The 18903-nt window shown below is 59.2% G+C and overlaps 1 protein-coding gene across 9 annotated transcripts in view; it reads left to right on the top strand.

Moving 5' to 3' along the window:
* The window catches only part of PCBP3 (poly(rC) binding protein 3), a 184819-nt gene that overhangs the window by 149920 nt on the left and 15996 nt on the right, over nt 1-18903 (top strand). For 6 of the 9 annotated variants that reach the window (XM_074375599.1, XM_074375553.1, XM_074375461.1 and 3 more), the window contains 7 exons: nt 8179-8333; nt 10613-10636; nt 11459-11491; nt 11738-11854; nt 12102-12233; nt 13010-13138; nt 16455-16598. In XM_074375599.1, the coding sequence (XP_074231700.1) occupies nt 8179-8333; nt 10613-10636; nt 11459-11491; nt 11738-11854; nt 12102-12233; nt 13010-13138; nt 16455-16598 (734 nt within the window). The remainder of the gene's footprint in view (nt 1-8178; nt 8334-10612; nt 10637-11458; nt 11492-11737; nt 11855-12101; nt 12234-13009; nt 13139-16454; nt 16599-18903) is intronic. The other 3 variants (XM_074375834.1, XM_074375637.1, XM_074375895.1) reach the window with 2 other exon arrangements.

The following is an 18903-nucleotide window of genomic DNA, read 5'->3' as shown; positions in this document are numbered from 1 at the left end:
CCTCACAACACTGGGAACAAAACCTGACACTGGGGAGAGACAGACAAGTGCGTGACTGTGTGGAGGTCTCAGCTCCACCCGGTGCCCGAGGGGACGGGCCGTCGTCCGGGCTGAGACACCCGGACAAGCACAGCCCACCAGCGGCTCTGACGGTCCTTGCAGACACCCAGCGCCCTGGGGACATGTTTGCGGGCACGCAGGGTGACCCCAGGTGGACCACATTCTGGGTGAGAAATAACACCCAATGAGTTTAACACAGTCGACGTCACAGAAAGTACATATTCTGACCAGCATGAAGTTAAACTAGAAGTTAGTAACCATAGGTAACAAAGGTTTCCAAATACTTGAAAGCTGAAACACAGACCTCTAAGTAATGTGCTGGTCAAAGAGGAGGCACCAAGGGAATTCAGGACATATTTTGGAATATTAGGAACTAAACACGTGATAAAAGCACATGTCTACGTGTGTCGGACACACGCAGGGCAGCACCTCCAGAGGAACCTCAGGCATGAGCTGCTGACGCGGGAAATCCCTCCAGTTACCGAAGCCCGAACCCAAAGAAACAGAAAGCAAAGGAGAAGGATGCTCTCGGCAACTGGCACGCCTCCAGGGAATCGGGCGAGGGAGAGAGGCCAGTCCCCAGGTTGCACACACCCTGCTGGACTCCACGTACAGAGCGTTCTTGAAATGACAGGATTTACAGAAATGGGGCGCAGACCATGGGTTTCTTTCGTCTCTTCCATCCGCACTTTGTGGTTCTCAGCACGGAGGCCCTGCGCATTCTGTTAGGTCTGCTCCCACGGCTTTCCTGTCGGCGTTGCGGAGGTTGCTTTTGTCTTCTCCCTCCTGCTCCGGGCACCTCTCCGCTCCCTCCCCGCCGCTCCGCGGGGGAGCTCCAGGCCTGCGCTGAGTAGTGGCGGTGGGGGCGACCCCCCGCCTGCTTCTGCCTCCTGAGGGGAGGGGCTCGAGCTGTGTGGAGGGCCGATGGGGGTCTTTCTGTAGCTGCCCCTTACCAGGCTTAAGAAGTCCTCTTCTGTCCCTGGGTTTCTCCTGAGAGCTTTCCCCTGAGCGGGTGTTGGGTTTTGTCGGGTGCCTCTCTGTGCGTCAGTGTGACCGTGCGATGTTTGCTCTTCAGTCTGTGGAAGGGACTGATTACATGCGATGATTTTTGACTGCCAGCCTTGCATCACTGGGAGAGTGGACAGTGTATAATTCTTACCATATAGCAAAGGATTCGATTTGCTAATGTTTTTAAAGGGTTTTTGCACCAATATTCTTGAGGGCAGTTTTTTATTCTCTTCTGTACCATCTTTTGTACTGATTTTTGTATCAAGCGAATACTAGTTTCATAAAATGAATTGGAAACTGTTTCTCTTACTTACAGTTTTTGGAGGAGATTGGAACTGGTATTAATTCTTCTTAAAACTGTTGGTAGACTTCTCCAGCGAAACCATCTGAGTCTGGGGGAAGCCATTGTTTTGGAGGAATTTTAAAATTATGAATTCAGTTTCCTTAACAGCTCTGAAGGGCTGTTGGAATCATCAGCTTCGCAATGGGTAGGTTGTGGTGCTTTGTCTTTTCAAGGAGCAGGTCCGTCTGTGGGAGTCGGTGCGTTTGTGCAGAGCTGTGCTCAGCGTCTCCTTCTCGCCGCTTGGCGGACACAGCGCTCAGCGGTGCTGCCGTTTCGTTCCTTCTGTTGCTTTTTGTTCTTCTTCTCTCTTTGTCAGTCCTGCAAGGGGTTTGTCAGCTTCATTGATCTTTCCAAAGAATCAGCTCTTTATTCCATTGATTTTTCTCTAGTTTTTCTATTTCCAATTTTAATTATGTTTTTATTTCCTTCCTTCTGTTTGCTTGGATTTATTTTGTTCCTCTTTTTCCAGATTCTCTTTCTCCTTCCTAATATATGTATTTTGTGCTACAAACGTCCCTCTATGCACTGCGTTAGTGGTGTCCCAAATTTGTATTTTAATTTTTGTTCAGGTTAATGTATTTGTTATGACCCTTGAGATTTCGTCTTTGACCAGAGGATTGTTTAAATGGGTGTTTTAGTTTCCAAGTGCTTGGAGATTTTTCTGTTATTTCTGTTATTATTTCCAGTTTGGTTCATTAGTGGTCAGAGAACACGTGCGATTTCGATTGTGTTAAATGTGCTGAGTCTTGTTTTATGGCCGAGGATGCAGTCTGCACTGGTGTCTGTCTCGGGGGTGCTTGAGAGGAAGGGGGCTTCTGCTGACGCCAGAGGTGCTCTGAGTGCTGACGAGGCCCCGGTGACTGACGGGCGGTGGCTCCTTCTGTGTCCCGCCGGCTTTCCGTCTGGCTGTCCATCCCGTTGTTGAGACGGGCGCTGAAGGCTTCAGCTGAGACTGGATTTGCACACTTCCCCTTTTAGCCCTGTGCATTTGTGCTTCACCTGTTTTGCTGTCCAGTGTCTGAGTCACACACTCCCAGGCTTGCTCTTGCTTCCTCATGGACTGTCACCATGGTACGGTGTCCCTCTCCGCCTTCGCTCACTGTCCCTGCTCTGAAGTCAGCCCCACCTGATACTAAGGCAGCCGCTCCCGTGCTCTTCCCATCAGTGGTCGCACGAAACAGCTTTTCCCATGAGTTCATCTTCAGTCTGCTCACATCTTTCTGCTTGAAGTGTTTCCTGTCGACAGCGTATGGTTGAGCCATTTTTCCTAACCCACTCTGCCAGTCTCTGTTCTTTAATCGGTGGATTTAGACTGTTTACCTTTAATGTAATTAGTTGAGATGTTAGGACTTAAGTTTGCTATTTCATCTTTTTTCTTTTTTTTTTTTTTCATTTTCATATTCTTTTTCACTGTAGGTTGCTACAAGATACTGAATCTAGTTCCCTGTGCTGTACAGTAGGAACTTGTATCATGTTTTGTTTTCTGTTTGTTCTCCTTGTGTTTTGTTTCTCTGTTCTTATTTCCTGCCTTCCTGTGTGTTACTCAACATTTTTTATAATTCCATTGTGATTTATTGACAGTGCTTTTGAGTTACCCTTTGTGTAACTTTTCAGTGGCTGCCCAGGTATCACATCACATGTAACATGATTCGGCTGGTGGAAGGAGGCGTGGCCTCCAGGTCCTCACCCATCACCTCCCAGTCTGCCCACCCGCTCACTGCGTCCTCCCGAGTCCTTCACAGACAAAACATGCGGACCCTGGGTTGTGTGGCTGCATGGGTCCTACTACTGGCAGCCTCCCAGAATTGCTAACGGGCGGAGAGGGGAAGAGTTGGGGTGGGAATAGGACCAGTGGTTCCCAAACATGGCTTTGCTCAAGAGGAGTCTGGAAAACCTTAAAATGCAGCTTCTAGGACCACCTGGGTCCTAAATCAGGCCCTGGGAGGCGGCACACAACACCACAGTGACTTCTGCGCTGAGGCCTCTGTGCTCTGTCTCCGCAGTAAGGCCAGGTGAGCACTGGGACACCAGTGGGCAGGTCTCCTTTCCCAGACTTGAATCTCGCCTCTGCACCACCCTCCTGGGGGTTCTGGGAGTTGGGGCGACAGTCCTTCTTGGAGACCCCCGGGAGTGCTCGCAGCCCCCAAGTGTTGCTGCTGGAGGCCCCTCCTGGCCTGGGACTGACTCCCAGAGGGCTCCCCACGGGCAGGGGTTCCCACCTGAGCCCTGCTCTGGGGGCCCACCTTCCTCCTGATCCTCACTCCCGAATCACCATGAGGATTTCTTTTTTTGTTTTTTTGCTTGAGTCCTTCCTTTTATTTTTAAGTTTTGCTATTTTGAGGGGAGATAATTAGGTTTTTTGTTTATTCACTCGTTTATTGGAGGTACTGGGTCTTGAACCCAAGCATTCTACCAACTGAGCTACACCCTCCACGAGGATTGCTCAGCAGGCCGGTGCCTCCCTCGGGAAGAATGCTGTTCATGTCCCTTTGTAGGCCAGCACGGCACCTGGAGCTTAGTGACTGCCAAGGAAACGTTTGTTTAGTTAACAAACAAAGCTGTTAATTACCAGCCACGCAGGAGGCTGCTCATTTCAACCTGCCTCTTGCCTTTGTGTGTTCCCAGGGGGAAGAGCAGGAGGGGTGCCCAGCACTGGCTCTGGCCCTGGGCTGTGATGCCCTGTCTCCTGGGCCACATGCGCTGGTGTCCCTGGAGGGGGCCATCAGGAGGCACCTGTGGACGCTGACTTCTGACCTCCTCCGTGACTTCTGAGTGAAATGTAATAAATGTGTTTTATACACGTGATGATTATAAAGTTCGTGTGTCAAATAGCCCTTATTTTGCTTCCTGAATGTACCTTCCTGGGCTGTTTCATCCCTGGACAGATGGTAAAAATAGGAAAGAGACTGTGGAATGACAGACGTACATCAGCTGCGTCAGCAGCCACTGTCGAGGGTCTGAACCCCCCCTGGTTAAGGGGCAGAGGTTGTCAAATAAGATAAAAAAAGCAAGGTCCAGCTATATGTTGCCTGCAAGCAACTCACTTTGAATATGAAGACATAACTAAGTTAAAAATAAAAGGTGAAAGAAGATACGCCATGCCAACACTGGTCAGTAAAGTAAATTTCAGAGCCAAGAGTGTCACCAGAGGCAGAGTGATCCTTGGTGATACAGGGGTCCGTTCACCAACAGGACACAGCAGTGCTACATGTGGTGCTCATAATGCAGCTCCAAGTCACAAAGCAGAACACGACAGAGCCGCAGGGGAGGCAGACCAATCCACCGCCACAGGCGGGGATGTCAGCACCCCACTCAGCACTTGACAGTAACTAGATGGAGAGCGTGAGCCTGCAGAACACTTGTCCGGGGCACCAGCCAACGCGCTCAGCTGGCGTGTGGACCGCTCCCCTCAGCCACACAAGACGGACCCCGGTCCGGCCCGTCAGCAAGTCTCAATAAAGTTAAAACAGCCCAAGTATCACAAAGTGTGTTCTCTAACTATAATGGAATTAAATTCGAGCTCAACAAAAGACAGCTAGTATCTAGAAAATCTCCAAATATTTGAAACCCAGTAACACTCTTTGAAATATCACATGAATTAAAAAAGAAGACACGAGAAATTTGGGAGCATTTTGGAACGAGCAGTGGGGAGGGGGTGCAAATGTAAACATCTGTGGGGTGAGGCTAAAGCCGTGTGAAGAGAGACATGTATAAAAGTAAATGACAGTATTAGACAAAAAGTAAGATTTTAAGTCCACGCCACCAACTTCTTCTTGAAGACCCTGGAAAAGAGGAACTGAGCCCTGCCCCGAGTGTCAGGATTTGCCAGCAGGCTGGCAGGTGGGTCAGAGAAGGGTCATTGTGCCCAGGCTCGGGCTGAGCAGGACATGGAGACGGTGGCCTGGCTCCTGGGAGACGGGTGCGGGGGAGGGCTGCACGGGTGGCACCGGGGCATCTGTCGGAGGTCAGGGCACCCCGGGAGTGGGGCGGGCGTGGTCTGGCCTCAGGCGTATCTGTGGACGGTGTCAGCTCAAAGCAGTGTTTAAACCACGGACTGGACGGACGTCCCTGGGCGAGAAGGGGCCCTGCCAGTCTCCTTGAGTGAATTAAAGTACACTGAACCCCGGCACTGAGGAGGACGGGGGGAGGGGCCTCGCCAGCCACGGAGGTCTGCCGGTTTCTGAAACACCGAGTGTGGGGGGAGTGAGTCACGGAAAGAGGTCTTCCCTGGTGGACTGGCCGTCCGACCGGGTTTAGGGTGGCTATGCCCACGGGAGTGTGTCCCCTGCTTCCTGCCGGGCACCCCGAATGGCCCTCGGGTGGGAGCAAGGCCGGGCACGCTAGGGGTTGCCTCTGATGAGAGTGTCCCAGGGCCTGGCAGGGCGGCCTGAGCCCCATGGTCCTGGGGAAGCCGCCTAGCCGGGGTGATGAGGCCCGGGTGACCTTCACGCTGCGGGGACTGCTCCTTCCCACCGGTCTACCGCAGGCCGGTTCCGCTCACCCCCGGCCGCCAAGGAGGGCAGGCGCAGCTGCTCACCGGCCTGTGTGACTAATGGCAGTTGACAGCCCGGAGCCCGAAGCACCCCTGGCTCTCGCTGACCCACTTTCTCCACCGTGGGCTGGACGCATTTACATAACAGATGGCCACAGGGCCCTGCTGTCCCTCTGACACTGGAGGAGAGGCTTCTGATTAAGGAGGCAGGGCGCCCCAGCCTGGCCACCGCGTGGCCGGTTTATCTGTGCTGGTAACTCAGCCTTCCCACGCACTCCAAGCTTAGAAGGGCCCTGCCAGTTGCCGCGGGGGGGCTGCGGGGAGGAGCACTAGCGCCCCCCTCCTTTCTGGGGTCTTTGTTTGCGACGCTGTGCTCACCACCCAGCCTGCGGACCGCGCCGTCCCTCAGAGCCTGCGGGGCCCGAGACGTTCACTCTGCCCTTCAGCACTGAACACGCGATCGTGGAGGTTTTATTTCAAACAGAAAGAATGCGAGGGGCTGGTGGCTGCTGTCCTGGCCCATCAGTGCGTGAGGAGGCGTTTCTTCAACGCTCTTTGCCGTGAATTACACCTTTAGGCTAAATCCTGGTTGTTCGAAAGTGCTGTTTTACCACGAATAGTTAGAAGTAATAGTCTGAGTTTGCTGAAGCTGCCTGTGAATACGCCAGCGCGAACGGCCAGTCGTCGGTGCCTGGGGAAGCGGCTCCGTGGCCGGGCTCTTGGTTCGGGTCCGCCAGCATCCGTGGCTGCTCCGTGCAGGGCTCTCCCGACTCGCGTCGCCCGGCTGACGGGAAGGTGCTTTGTTTCTGTGTTTGCCTTTTAACATATCTTCAACAGGGATATTTTGAAGAGGATAAAAACAAGTTTTTGCCCAAGAAACCTACAAGGTTAAAGGAAAGTCTGTTTCTTTACCCTGTAGTCTCTCCCATGTGGCCTGAGCCTCCTATCTCTACAGGTTAAATCAAAGGCCAGGGTCCAGACGCCCCGTGTGCTTGGGGGGTGCCTGGGGGTCCCAGGACTTCTGCTCCTGCAGGGATCCGGCAGCCGAGCGGGCGGTGGGCCTTTCAGTCAGCAAGGGGCTAAGTGAGACTCTGTGCAGAGCAGGGCCGGCCCCTGGCTCCACTCCAGGCTTCCAAGGCCCTGTCTGCCATCGTCCCCACATCTCTGCCCATCTCAGGTAGACACCTGGGCAGGTGCATGTGTCTCCTCCCACGGCCGCTTCCTGGCCCCTCGTGGACCCCCTGGGCCCTGGACCTGGGCCGGTCATCCGGAACCGTGCCACAGCCAGGCCTTCCCTCCCCTCAGTCCCCCAAGCAGCACTTTGCTGTCATAACTGTGTGGCCACTCTCGGCTGCAGCTGTCCCTTGGTGAGACTGGCCCCGGGCGGGCAGCTGTGCAGCTCCATCCGTGCATCACGCAGACACGGGCACAGACTCCCCAGAGAGGCCCCCACCCCCACCTCATGACCCGTCTCCAGGTGCAGCTTTGCCGTCTGCTCACCGAGTCCTCCCTGGCCTCCCTGCTTCGTCTCGTCTTGCGTGGCCATGCTGCACACCGCCACGGGTGACTTGTCCCTCGGCCTGGACCCCGTACGGACTGCTCGGCTCTGTCCTCGGCTCAGTCAGGCCCAGACCCCACGTGCACGGCACCCTTTCTCCGTCGCCTGTAAAGCAGAGCCTAAATTTTGCCTGGTGGGCCAAGTGTTGGACAGATTGCAGAAATTATACCATAAACAGACCAGTGATGGGGTACTTAAGGGTTTTCCAAAAACTTTGTAAAGTTGTCTGGCCATTCAGTGAACAGAGACAAAGTCCACTTCAGCAGTGAGGTTGGCTAAGGAATCTGGGCTCCAGACACAAAGGGAGCTCCAGCGCCTGTAACTGCTTGGCTTTTTAAGGGCGGAGGGGGGATTCTTGTGCAGACGTGGTGGGAAATGGGCAGAACTCACGTAATAGCTGCGCAGACGCTCTCTAGACGCACCGGGGCCCCCAGGCCTGCCAGGTCACCCCTAGAGAGCTGTTCCGGTTCCCTCATCACAGAGGTGACGCTGAGGCCCGAGGGGTTGAGGACCTGCCCAGGCCACGAGGTGGGGCCCAATCACTCCCTGGCAGGCTTGCCCTGGGCTTGCTCCCCTGCTGTGCGCCCAGGGCCCCCAGGTGCCGCCCCTGCCTTATGCTGCCCGGGCGCTGGGACGCCTCTGCCCCCCGGGCCTCCTCCCGTCACCAGCGGCAGTGCTGACGTGCCGCCGGACACCTGACACGTGCCTCTCTTGCAGGTGACACTGTCTGGGCCCCATCTGTCCTTCCTCACGGCACCCTCGGCACCTTGAGCCGCCACCCCCAGCTGCATTTTGGAAGAAAGATGGAGTCCAAGGTCTCAGAAGGTGGCCTGAACGTGACGCTGACAATCCGCCTGCTGATGCACGGAAAGGTACAGGCCGCGGTGGTGTGGGGGGCGTGCCCACCGCGGGGCCTGTTTTGTATTAGGTTTTTTAAATTCTAAGCACTCTCAGCTCACAAAGCGGCTGCAGTACCGTCCAGGCGACGCTGCTCCAGAACCTTTCGAGCTCGAGCCAGCCGCCTGCTGCCCCATCACCTGCTCCCATGGACCCGGGAGTCTCCTCCAGACCCTGGCCACCCCCTGGTCAGGCTGTGTTCCGGCTCCCAGCCTGGGACCCTCTCAAGTCCACGGGTCATCCCAGTGCCACCCTCCAAACAGGACGCTCCCCGGCCTGCCTTTCACTGTCACTGTTGGAAGCTTCCAGCCGGTTCTTTTGTAGAAAGGATGCCCCTCACTCTGGCTCTTTCTGACGTTCCCTCACGCCGCAGGAGTGTCGCAGGAGCTTGCCTGTCAGGTGGCCCAGACGTCAGGGTGTCACTTGGTTGGGGGCGCCTGCCAGGCGTCCCCCCGCTCGTCTTCACAGTCATTAGGGAGTGGCTGCTGGCGGGCACCCAGGGGCTGCGTGAACGTCCCCTCGCGGTCAGTCCTGACTTCTGGCCGCGGGATTTGCTGCTTGCTGCTCCTATTACTCCCTGCGTGTCCCCGTAACCCCCCGTGTGTGTCCCTGCACCCCCCTGCATGTCCCCATACTGCCTGTGTGTCCCTGTGCCCCCTCATGTGTCCCTGTGCCCTGTGTCCCCGCACCCCCCCACGTGTCCCCTTGCCCCCATGTGTCCCCGCACCCCCCCACGTGTCCCCTTGCCCCCACATGTCCCCTTGCCCCCGCGTGTCCCCTCACCCACCCACGTGTCCCCTCACCCCCCTACGTGTCCCTGTGCCCCCCACATGTCCCTGCACCCCCCTACGTGTTCTCGTGCCACCCACGTGTCCCCGCACCCCCCTGTGTCCCTGCATCCCCACCACATGTCCCTGTGCCCCCCTGTCCCCGTCCCCCACGTGTCCCTGTGCCCCACATGTCCCCTTGCCCCCACGTGTCCCCTCACCCCCCCACTTGTCCCTGCATCCCCCCATGTGTCCCCTTGCCCCCACGTGTCCCTTGCCCCCCGTGTCCCCGCACCCGCCCTGTGCCCCTGCACCCCCGCTGTTTATTCTGGTGCCCTTGCTGCCCCTTGGGGGCCGTGGCAGCCCCGCCAGGCTGCCTGTGTGCTTTTGGGGGGACCCATCCTCCTGACTGCGCTCCCCCGCTGTCTGGCACAAAATGCTGCTCAGCCCTCGTCTTCACTGTCCTTCTGGTCCTGGAGTCAGCCATTTCTCCAGAAAGCTGTGACTCCCTTGAGTGGAGGGTGGTGGGCTGTGTTAGACGCCCAGGTGGGGTGCATGGGGTGCTCATTGCCCTCAGGCTGCCGCGGGTCCCAGATGGAGCTGGGGAATATGTGTCCTTACGTGCGTGTGTGCTTATGTGGAATCACTGATCTGTGTGCACGTGTCTGTGCAGGAGTCATTTCGACATTTATCTCTATATTGGGCCCCATGAGTTCACACCCAAGTTCCAGCGCAACAGCGCAGGGTCCGTCCTTGGTCTTCTGTCCGCCCCATGCTTGTGCCGCGAGAAGCCCGGGGCTGGCGGGGGCTCTGGCCTGATGCGCAGGCGCCACTCTTCCTGGGAGGCGCCCTGACTGCCGGCGGGGGTGGGGGTGGCCACTGCCCTGTGCCCAGCTGCCCTCTGCTGCCACCGGCCCTGCTGCGCGCCGTCCCATGGCCTGGCAGAACCGAGCCTGCCCCAGGACAGCTGCCATCCCCAAGGACGCGCTGTGGGAAGGAAGTTGGGCTTGAGGGTGAAGGGCGCCCTCTGCAGCTGGGAGCGGGGGGCCCAGCGCATCCCCACCCCCCGCCCCCCAGTGAGCTGCCTGGGTGGTACCGCAGGGCGGTCCTGCTTTGGAAGCGTGGCGGCGCGTTCCGGACTGTCCTGAATGTTCTCTGTTTTTTGAAACATCAAGCAGCAGTGGCGGTGCTGAGCTTTTTTACATCACAAAGTCATGGGAGGAGGTTTTATTTTTAATCTGTTGCTTGCAGCGTTTCCCTGAGGCCTTAAGGTGATGCCTGTTGACATGTTTCTCTGGAAAGCAGCTGGCCACTCCCCTTCCCTTTGTCTGTTGTCTGTCAGTCGCTCGGTCGGAGGCAGGGCTGCCCCCTCGCCCCGTTCTCCCTTCCACACGCACGACTGGGAGGTGGGGGCTCTCATCGCATCTGTCACAGGTTTTCCTCCTTCTGCTCTGTGACGTCATCTTTCTGTGATTCTCTTCCTGCAGGAAGTTGGAAGCATCATTGGGAAGGTAATTATTGCGTGAACTCTGCCCTCGGGGGCTCTGTGGGGGGCAGTGAGGGCTGCAGTGGCCCTGTGCGCTGGACATGCAGTGAGGACTCCCCCGGAACCCTTATCTCCTCACCTCAGGCTGCACCACCCGAGGCTGGTCCTGGGGCCCCCGGCTCAGCTGCTCTGAGGGAGCCGGGGAGCAACCCCCAAGGCCGCCCCACCCCCGACTGCCCTGGTGGCTGGTCCTTCCTGGGTTTAAGAGCCCAGTCAGAATTCTCACTGACATTCTTCAGAGCAGTCTTCCTCCTGTGGCCAGCGAGTGGTAGAGTCCATTCTAAGACGACAGCAACGCCCCCTGGGCAGCGCGGGTGGGCTGGAAGCGCTGCGCCTGGGGGGGGGGGGGCGAGGCCGCCCGCTGTGCACCCTCACCACGTCTGGCTCTGCTGGTCGTGAGTGGTCCTTCAACGCCGGGGGTGTCCCCAGAGCTCAAGTCGGCTCCTCTTCACAAGTGCCTCGAGGGGCTGCCCTGGGAGTCAAGCCCGTGGGCCTGGTCCCCACTTTGCCCATGGTGAGGACAGGAGGGGAGGGGTGGGGGGAGGAGCAGGTGCCCAGGCCAAGCCTAGAGCCACGTCAGGCCTCGGGGCCGGGCCCACTCACCCTACAACTCGAACCCTGGGCAAGGCTGTTGGGCAACCTGGTGAGGTTGCGGCCAGGCCTCCAGGCTGCGGGGAGCCATGGCATGTTGGGCACGGAGTCCCGCCCTCTGAGTGCGCACGAGGCACCGGGATGCGCTGGGGTGGGAGCCTGCTTGACCTCTGCCTTGTCTGAACCTTTGTTCCAGAAAGGAGAGACAGTGAAGAAGATGCGTGAAGAGGTGAGTGGGCATCCCGAATGCGTCTTGTTCTGGGGCCGGCGGGAGAGTCAAGGCCAGGGGCCTCCTGGCGGCTCTGGCCCAGAGCTGGTGGGCCCTGGTGGCAGGCGAGCTGGGCGCGGCGGGAGGCCTGGCCATTGCTGCTGAGGTCCGGGCACCACTGGCTCATGTGCGTCCCTGTGGTCAGCGGGCCCGAGCACCCGGGCCGTGGCCTCAGTCCGGTCTCGGGGTGTGCCTGTCTCCCTCCAGAGTGGGGCGAGGATCAACATCTCGGAGGGAAACTGCCCAGAGAGGATTGTGACCATCACGGGCCCCACGGACGCCATCTTCAAGGCTTTTGCCATGATCGCCTACAAGTTTGAGGAGGTGAGGAGCGCCTGGGGGCCCTGCCCCCAAGAGGGCACGCCCTGCTGGGCCGCAGCTCCTCTGCAGCCCCTGCGGCAAGTCCGGCCCAGCCGCCGTGTCCTTCCGCTGTGCACCCCCAGCCCTTTGCCCCCTGTGTGCACCTCCCCACAGTCCTCCTCCCCCGCTGACCGGGAGCCTCTCAGGCCAGGGGCCTCCGGGCCGAGGGCTGTCTGCTCTCACGGCTGACATGCGTGCTCTCTCTCCCCAGGACATCATTAACTCCATGAGCAATAGCCCAGCCACTAGCAAGCCCCCAGTGACCCTGAGGTTGGTGGTCCCTGCCAGCCAGTGCGGGTCCCTGATTGGCAAAGGCGGCTCCAAGATCAAGGAGATCAGGGAGGTAACGGACCCCCCCCCACCGCCGGCTGTGCTGAAAGCTGGATCCCTCCCCACCAACGGTGCCGAAAGCTGGGCGGGCCCGGCCGTCCCTGGCCAGGGCACAGGCCCCTGTCACTGCAGACCCTGCCAGCATGGAGCTTACCACAGGGGAGGGACAGCCCACCCATGGAAACCCCCCAACGTGCAGGCATCGTGCCGAGGGGCCAGGGTGCTGGCCCTGACTCCTGGGACACGGTCATGGGCCCCCAGTCCTGTAGCTCTAGGCCCGGGCTCTGCCCCCAGTGACGGGCCTGCTCTGATGATCAGGCCGGTTTCCTGGGGGAGCACCGTGTCGCCCATTCCTCTAGTCCAAGGAAAGTCTGGTTCCTTCCCTTTCCCAGAAGAAGGGCGGCCACCCAGTCTTGATTTCTTCAAGGGAAGACAGCCACACAGTTTAGGATGCCTGACCAGGGTCCGTCTTTCTCTGACCTAAAACTCCACAGAGAGGTAGAATTCCACGTATTTGAAAAAAGTTCTATCTTCTGCAGATGCCTCTGCGCAGGTTAAAATGCCTGCATTGTGCATCGCTCGTCCTGCACTGGGTCCAGGCTGGCCACAGGGGCTCCTGAGGGGGCGTGCGGAGGGCTGGGGCGCCTGGGTGGGTGTGGAGGTGTGACCCTGAGCAACATCAGGACGGGTTTCCCAAGGGGCCCTCAACTCCCCCAGATAATCCAGGACTTGCTACTCTGGTGCGTGCTGCCCCTGCCTGGGGGCCCGTCCAACCTCTGGTTTCTCCAGTCCACAGGTGCCCAGGTCCAGGTGGCCGGGGACATGCTGCCCAACTCCACGGAGCGGGCGGTGACCATCTCGGGGACCCCTGACGCTATCATCCAATGTGTCAAGCAGATCTGTGTGGTCATGCTGGAGGTACAGTCTCTGCGGGTCTGCAGCCTCACCCGCCGGCCCCTTGCTCCACGTGGCTGTGGCTTCTGAGTGTTGGAGGCAGCAAAGTCTTCGGCGCTCGGAGGCCCTGAGGATTCCCATGGTTAGGGCTGTTGGGGGGCCGGGCCTTGACAACGTGCCCAGGTCCCTGACCCAGGCCCAAGGCAAAGCGCATGAGAACTGTCCTGGGTGCGCCGTTGGGGGACAGTTGCTGGCTCCTGCCTTCTCGGGTGGGTCCGTCGTCTTCACTGGGGATTTGGGGAGAGAAGGGGGTGCACGCCTCTCCCCTCATTTCTGGAATCAGATGAATAGTTACTAGTTCATGATGTGAGGGGCATTCAGCAAAGGATCAGGCCTTAAAAATGGTGCAAGTATGCACTGGAGACAGGTGTGTACTAAAAACAGGTGTGTGCTGGAGTGCGGTGTGCACTGGAGACAAGTGTGCACGGAGGTGGGTGTGCACTGAAGGTGGTGTGTGCTGTAGGCAGGTGTGCACTGAAGGCGGGTGTGCACTGCAGATGGTTGTGCGCTGGAGACAGGTGTGCACTGGAGACGGGTGTGCACTGAAGGCGGGTGTGCACTGAAGACGGGTGTGCACTGAAGACAGATGTGCACTGCAGACGGTTGTGCGCTGGAGACGGGTGTGCACTGAAGGCGGGTGTGCACTGAAGACGGGTGTGCACTGAAGACAGATGTGCACTGCAGACGGTTGTGCGCTGGAGACAGGTGTGCACTGGAGACGGGTGTGCACTGAAGGCGAGTGTGCGCTGGAGGCGGGTCTCAGCTGAGATGCGGATGGAGGACGTTGTGGGCAGGACGCCACTGTGCTGGGCCAGCCTGCAGGCATCAGAGCCACCTGCCAGGTGGGCCAGCAGGATCTTAGGAAAAACACGAAAATGCAGAACTGCAAAGACAATAGGATTAACCGCAGGAGAAGCAAAGGAGGCCCAGCTGAGCAGGAAAAAGCATCTCCTGAAAATTCGGGGTTGGGGGGCAAAACCTGAGGTTTAAATTTCAATCAATAGCCAAACTGCAGCAAGATTGAGAGAAGCTATCAATAGTTCTGTTTTTTTTTTTTAAATGAAAATGAATTCGTCATGCCTCAAACGAAAAGGTTCCAATATCTATGTGGGTGTCCCAGCCACCAGGCCATCCTCCCTCTGTGCCCCAGGTCCCATGCTGGAGGTGACAGCGGCTCCCACAGGATCAGCCTCGGGTCACCTATGTGTTCACACATCTTTTGTAGTTGACGTGGTGTTAAAGCACCATGTCCAGCTCCTTTAAAAAATATTTGTGTGGTTTTTGTCTTCCTGAAGTACGATACTGTGAACTCAGAAGTGTTTTTCTAAACGCTTTATTCTGGAGTCTTCCTCACACACCTGTCACGGTGACGATCAGCGTTGGCCCGACTCTTCAGTCCTCGGCACTGGGGCCGCAAGGGGCCTGGGCAGGTGGCGGGCAGGCCCCCCCCCTCACTGTCTGGCAGACGCCAGAGAAGCAAGACCACACAGGCCCGTCTGGTCCGTGGCGGGGGCCCCTCAGAAGGGCAGGGCCAGGAGGGACTCGGTGCTGAGCTGCACTCCCGGTCAGACGGGGCCCCACAGGAGAGGCCCGACCCAGTTGGCTGGGTGGCGCTGGTGACCCCACGGCCGAGGTCGGAGCTGCCAGGCCCCCTCCCCGGCAAGGGGAGGAGGGGTGCTGACTGGAGATGGCGGCCCTGAAGCATGGGTGACGGTCCTTGTGGGGCAGGGCTGAGGCTTTGTCTCGCGGATCTCCCGGAGGCCGGCACAGCCGTCTTGCGGGAGGAGACGTCGTGGCGCCTGGAAGCAGCGGGTCCGATTTTCAACGTGGAGGGACTGGAGTCTCCACCCCTGAAGTCCCCACTGAGGGAGGGCTGCCGGAGGTGTGGCTGGAGTGTGCGGACATGAGTGTCGGGGCCGCGGGCCTGGCAGCGGGGCTGTGCTCAGCAGGCCTTCTTCCGCCGGAGAGCTGGACCTGGGAGTCACAGCCAGAGGGCCCAGCAGAGCTCCCAGCACCGCCATCTGTAGGTTAGAGGGCACTGTGGAGCGGGGGTGACCAGCTGAGGCTGAGGGCCAGGGAGCCTACCACCCAGTTCGGGGCTGGAGGGCAGGCAGCAACCAGACTGAGCCCTTGCTCACAGTGGAAACGGTCACTCGCTCATTCTCAGTGTAGTCACGCTTCCAAACAGTGTTGAGCCAAGTCTGCCCTGAGCCCACACAGAGCCCTGGCCAGTCATACCCGCAGACATGCTGGAGACGAGAGCTCAGTGTTACCCCCTCACCATCAGCTCACGGGCCCTTGAAGCAGCCCTCTCTGCTTTACAGCAAGGTCACGCAGCTGGGCCAAGGTCACACAGCAGGTCAAGGTCACACAGCAGGTCTAGGTCTCACAGCTAGACCCAGGTCACACGGCAGGTCAAGGTCACACAGCAGGCCAAGGTCACATGGCATGGACAACTGGCATGGTGTGGCCTAGGCTGCAGAGTTGAAGCTGCCAACCACTCTCCTGTCCCCACATCCCTACCTGTGGGTGGGCCTGAGTGGGCAGTGGCTTCAAGAACTGCAGGCGAGGACAGGCTGCCCTGGCCCCTGCACTCTGCCTCTGGCTGGTGGAGCCTCCAACTGACGGACTCACAGCCCGGTGGACTCTGCTCCCAGGGCAGGCGGGTGACCCAGGGCACAGGGTGGACCGATTGCTCTGACTTTACCCAAAGCGGCAGACTTCTGGCACTTGAATAGTGTTCATCCGAAGATGAGGGTCCTGTGCTGCTGGACGCAGACTAGTCAGAGGGACTCGGCGCAAACCGCATCGCAGCTGGAACGCCATTCAGACTCTACGCTTCGTTAAAAGACAGCCCTGTTTCTAAACAGTGAAGCTGAATGTTTCGAACTTTCCTGTGATGACGGCCCCTGAACATCACTGCAGGCCGGGCGGAGCCACAGGCACTGGGCTATTTCCCGAGGATTAAAGGAGGAGGCTCAGAGCGCGGCTCCCAGGCTGACACCTGGGGAGCCGGGCGGCCGTCTGTCTGGCCTCTGTCTGGTCGTCTGCATGCGCAGACGGGGTCAAGTCCTCCGGTCTCACCCGCCCGAGACCCACACTCCGCAGGAGCCCGCTGCCTCCTGCCGGGGGTTGTATTTCGGGCAGTGGTTAGTGGAGGACCTGAGGGGCCGGGGCAGGCGGGGGGGCCTGGGGGGGCGGGCTCGGAAGGAGGCCTCACAACTGTCACGCTGCGAAGCTGCTCTAATGCTCTCTCTCCCTCTCCTGTCCCTTTTCCTAGTCCCCACCGAAAGGTGCCACCATTCCCTACCGCCCAAAGCCCGCCTCCACCCCTGTCATTTTTGCAGGTGGTCAGGTAAGAGCCGACCCGCTCGCGGCCTCCACTGCCAACCTCAGCCTTTTACTGCAGCCCCCGCCGCTGCCCGTTAGTGCACTCAGGTTTTCTCCCCCTCACGTGCACGTCTCCCCGCCCCGCACAGGACGCAGAGCTCTCCTGGCCCACAGCCAGGCCCCAGGGGACACGGGCCGCACTGGGGAGGCCACTGGGCAGTGTCCAGCAGACGGAAAGGGCCAAGGCGGACATCCCGCAGAGCCTGGGCCTGGAAACATCTCCTCCTTGACCTGGCCCAGGAGGACTCTGGGCGGCGCTCACGCCGGTCAGCCCAGGCAGCACCGCAACTCTGGCCCACTAGCGCTTCTGGGGAGGGAGGAGGCCAGGACCGCCCCCGTGACCTCTGACTCATGGTTGAGGCTCATGGGACCGTAAGATCCAGGGTCCCATTTCCCCTGAAACACGCGTTCCCAGTTTCCCACAAACGAGTTTACCCCCAGGAGTGCGTGAGGATGGAGAAGAGGCCCTGCTGGGCGTCCCGGTTACAGGGCTGACCCTCCTTCTCCAGCCCGCTCCACGCAGGCCCAGCAAACCGCGGCGTCCGCTTCACACACCTGTTGTTTTGGCTGGAGCCGCTGACCTTTCTCTCCCACCAGGAAGGGCCTAGAAAACCCGGAGTCACAGAGGTTTGTCTAAGGCCAGCAGTTGGCTTAGCAGGGCCAGTAGAGGGGGATAGCGGGGCTGGTCCATCTCCTGCCCTTGGGCACCAGCCAGGACGTCCTCAGCTCAGCTTGTCCTGCCCACAGCAGGATCACTGTCGCCACGGTAGATGGACTTTGAAAACACCAGGCCAGTGGTACTAGGAGGAGCTCTGCGTCCCCGCGGCTGCGCCGTGTGTCTTGTTCAAGGGAGAGTTAAGGCGGAGATGCCCCAGGGTGACTGGGGCAGGGGAAGGGGCGTGAATGCACTGTCTCCAGGCGCTTCCTCACCACGTAAAGGAACCTCATCAGATCTCCCGGTTGCCCCCACACGAAGTGAGGGTCAGGCCTGTGTTCCTGCCTCTGTAGCTGTGTTGGTGGTGCTTCCCGCAGGGAGGGACACAGCAGCTCCCATGCGGCCACATGGCTCCGGGCAGCCCATGTCCGTGGTCCTCCGGCTTCCCCGCCAGCTGCAGATGGCCCACCCCATTCAGAACCCTTTTCCTTCCCCCAAATTCATGGTTAGCTAGCACGTGAGTCACCTATGTGGTCTCTACCCCTTGGTCAATGAGCGAACAAACCCCATGTGGGGAAGCGTGGACTTTATCCAGAAAGGAGTCACCTCAATCAGCACTAGCCGGAGTCCAGGAAGCTGTGTGGCCGAGCCCAGCCCCGGCCAGCAAAGCAGAGCAGTCGGCCCACCTCACAGTCAGGGCGGTGAGGTCACAGCCACCCTGGACGCCTGTCCGAGGCTTTGCCAGGACATCAGCACCTGTACCCTTGGGACAGTCTGGTGTAGCCAGTGACTAAGTCTTGGTCATTAGTCGGGGACAGAGTCACTCGAGAACCACGCAGCACTGCAGGTAGCCGGGCAGAGGAGCCAGAATACGAACTCAGCACGGGGCCCCTCCAGACCCCAGGCCCTCACTGCCCACGTGCAGGACACGTGAGAAATCTAGACCTTGGAGCATCTGCCGGACCCGTCTGTAAGATGCCCATCATGCAAGGGCCCAGGGTCTCCGGGCCCAGCGGCACCCCCGCTGCAGAGAGGCAGCCCCTGCTGTCCAGCAGGTTCAGGCCATAGAGGTGTCGTCCAGACAGAACCTCGTACCTGCCGCACTCTGTCCAGAAAGGATGGCGGGCGCCCATGCGCTTCGAGTAGAGCTAGGCACCGTAACACCTGAGTGGACAGAGAGAAGTCAGGGATGAAGAACTGCCCTGTTGGGGAGTGCGTGTTGTCCCGCGGTCTGTCACACTCGGGACGCCCGGAGCTTGTGCCCGGCGGCCTCTGCACAACACCTGGAGACGGGGACCCGCGCACACGTTGGCTGCCTCTGATCAGGTTCCTTTACGCCTCACGAGGTGCCCTCGGCCTCGCCCAGACCAGGGCCTCCCCTCCCGTGACCCCTGTCCAGTGGCTGGTTGGCCGTTAGCTCCTCTCTGGTTCTTTGTGATGAAAACTCCCAGCAGATTCAAAACCTGAGCTTTGGCAGGACCTCGGCAATCCCCCTCCGTGGGGTCCACGGGAGTGGCGCACAGCCTGGCCTGAGGTGTCCCTCTTGGGTGCACGAGGACCCACAGGCATGGGTGCTGGTGGTGTCACACGCCCACCTGGGACAGGTGGGGGCCTCCGCACCTGGGCCCCTCCACACCTGCAGCCCCTGAGCGCAGCCCAGAGTGGAGCACCTTCCACGTCCCTG

This window comes from Camelus bactrianus, chromosome 1 (genome assembly GCF_048773025.1).
Source record: "Camelus bactrianus isolate YW-2024 breed Bactrian camel chromosome 1, ASM4877302v1, whole genome shotgun sequence".
In the NCBI taxonomy this organism is placed as follows: domain Eukaryota; kingdom Metazoa; phylum Chordata; class Mammalia; order Artiodactyla; family Camelidae; genus Camelus; species Camelus bactrianus.
Note: the sequence above shows the minus strand (reverse complement) of the source record. Positions and strands in the feature narration are given on the sequence as shown.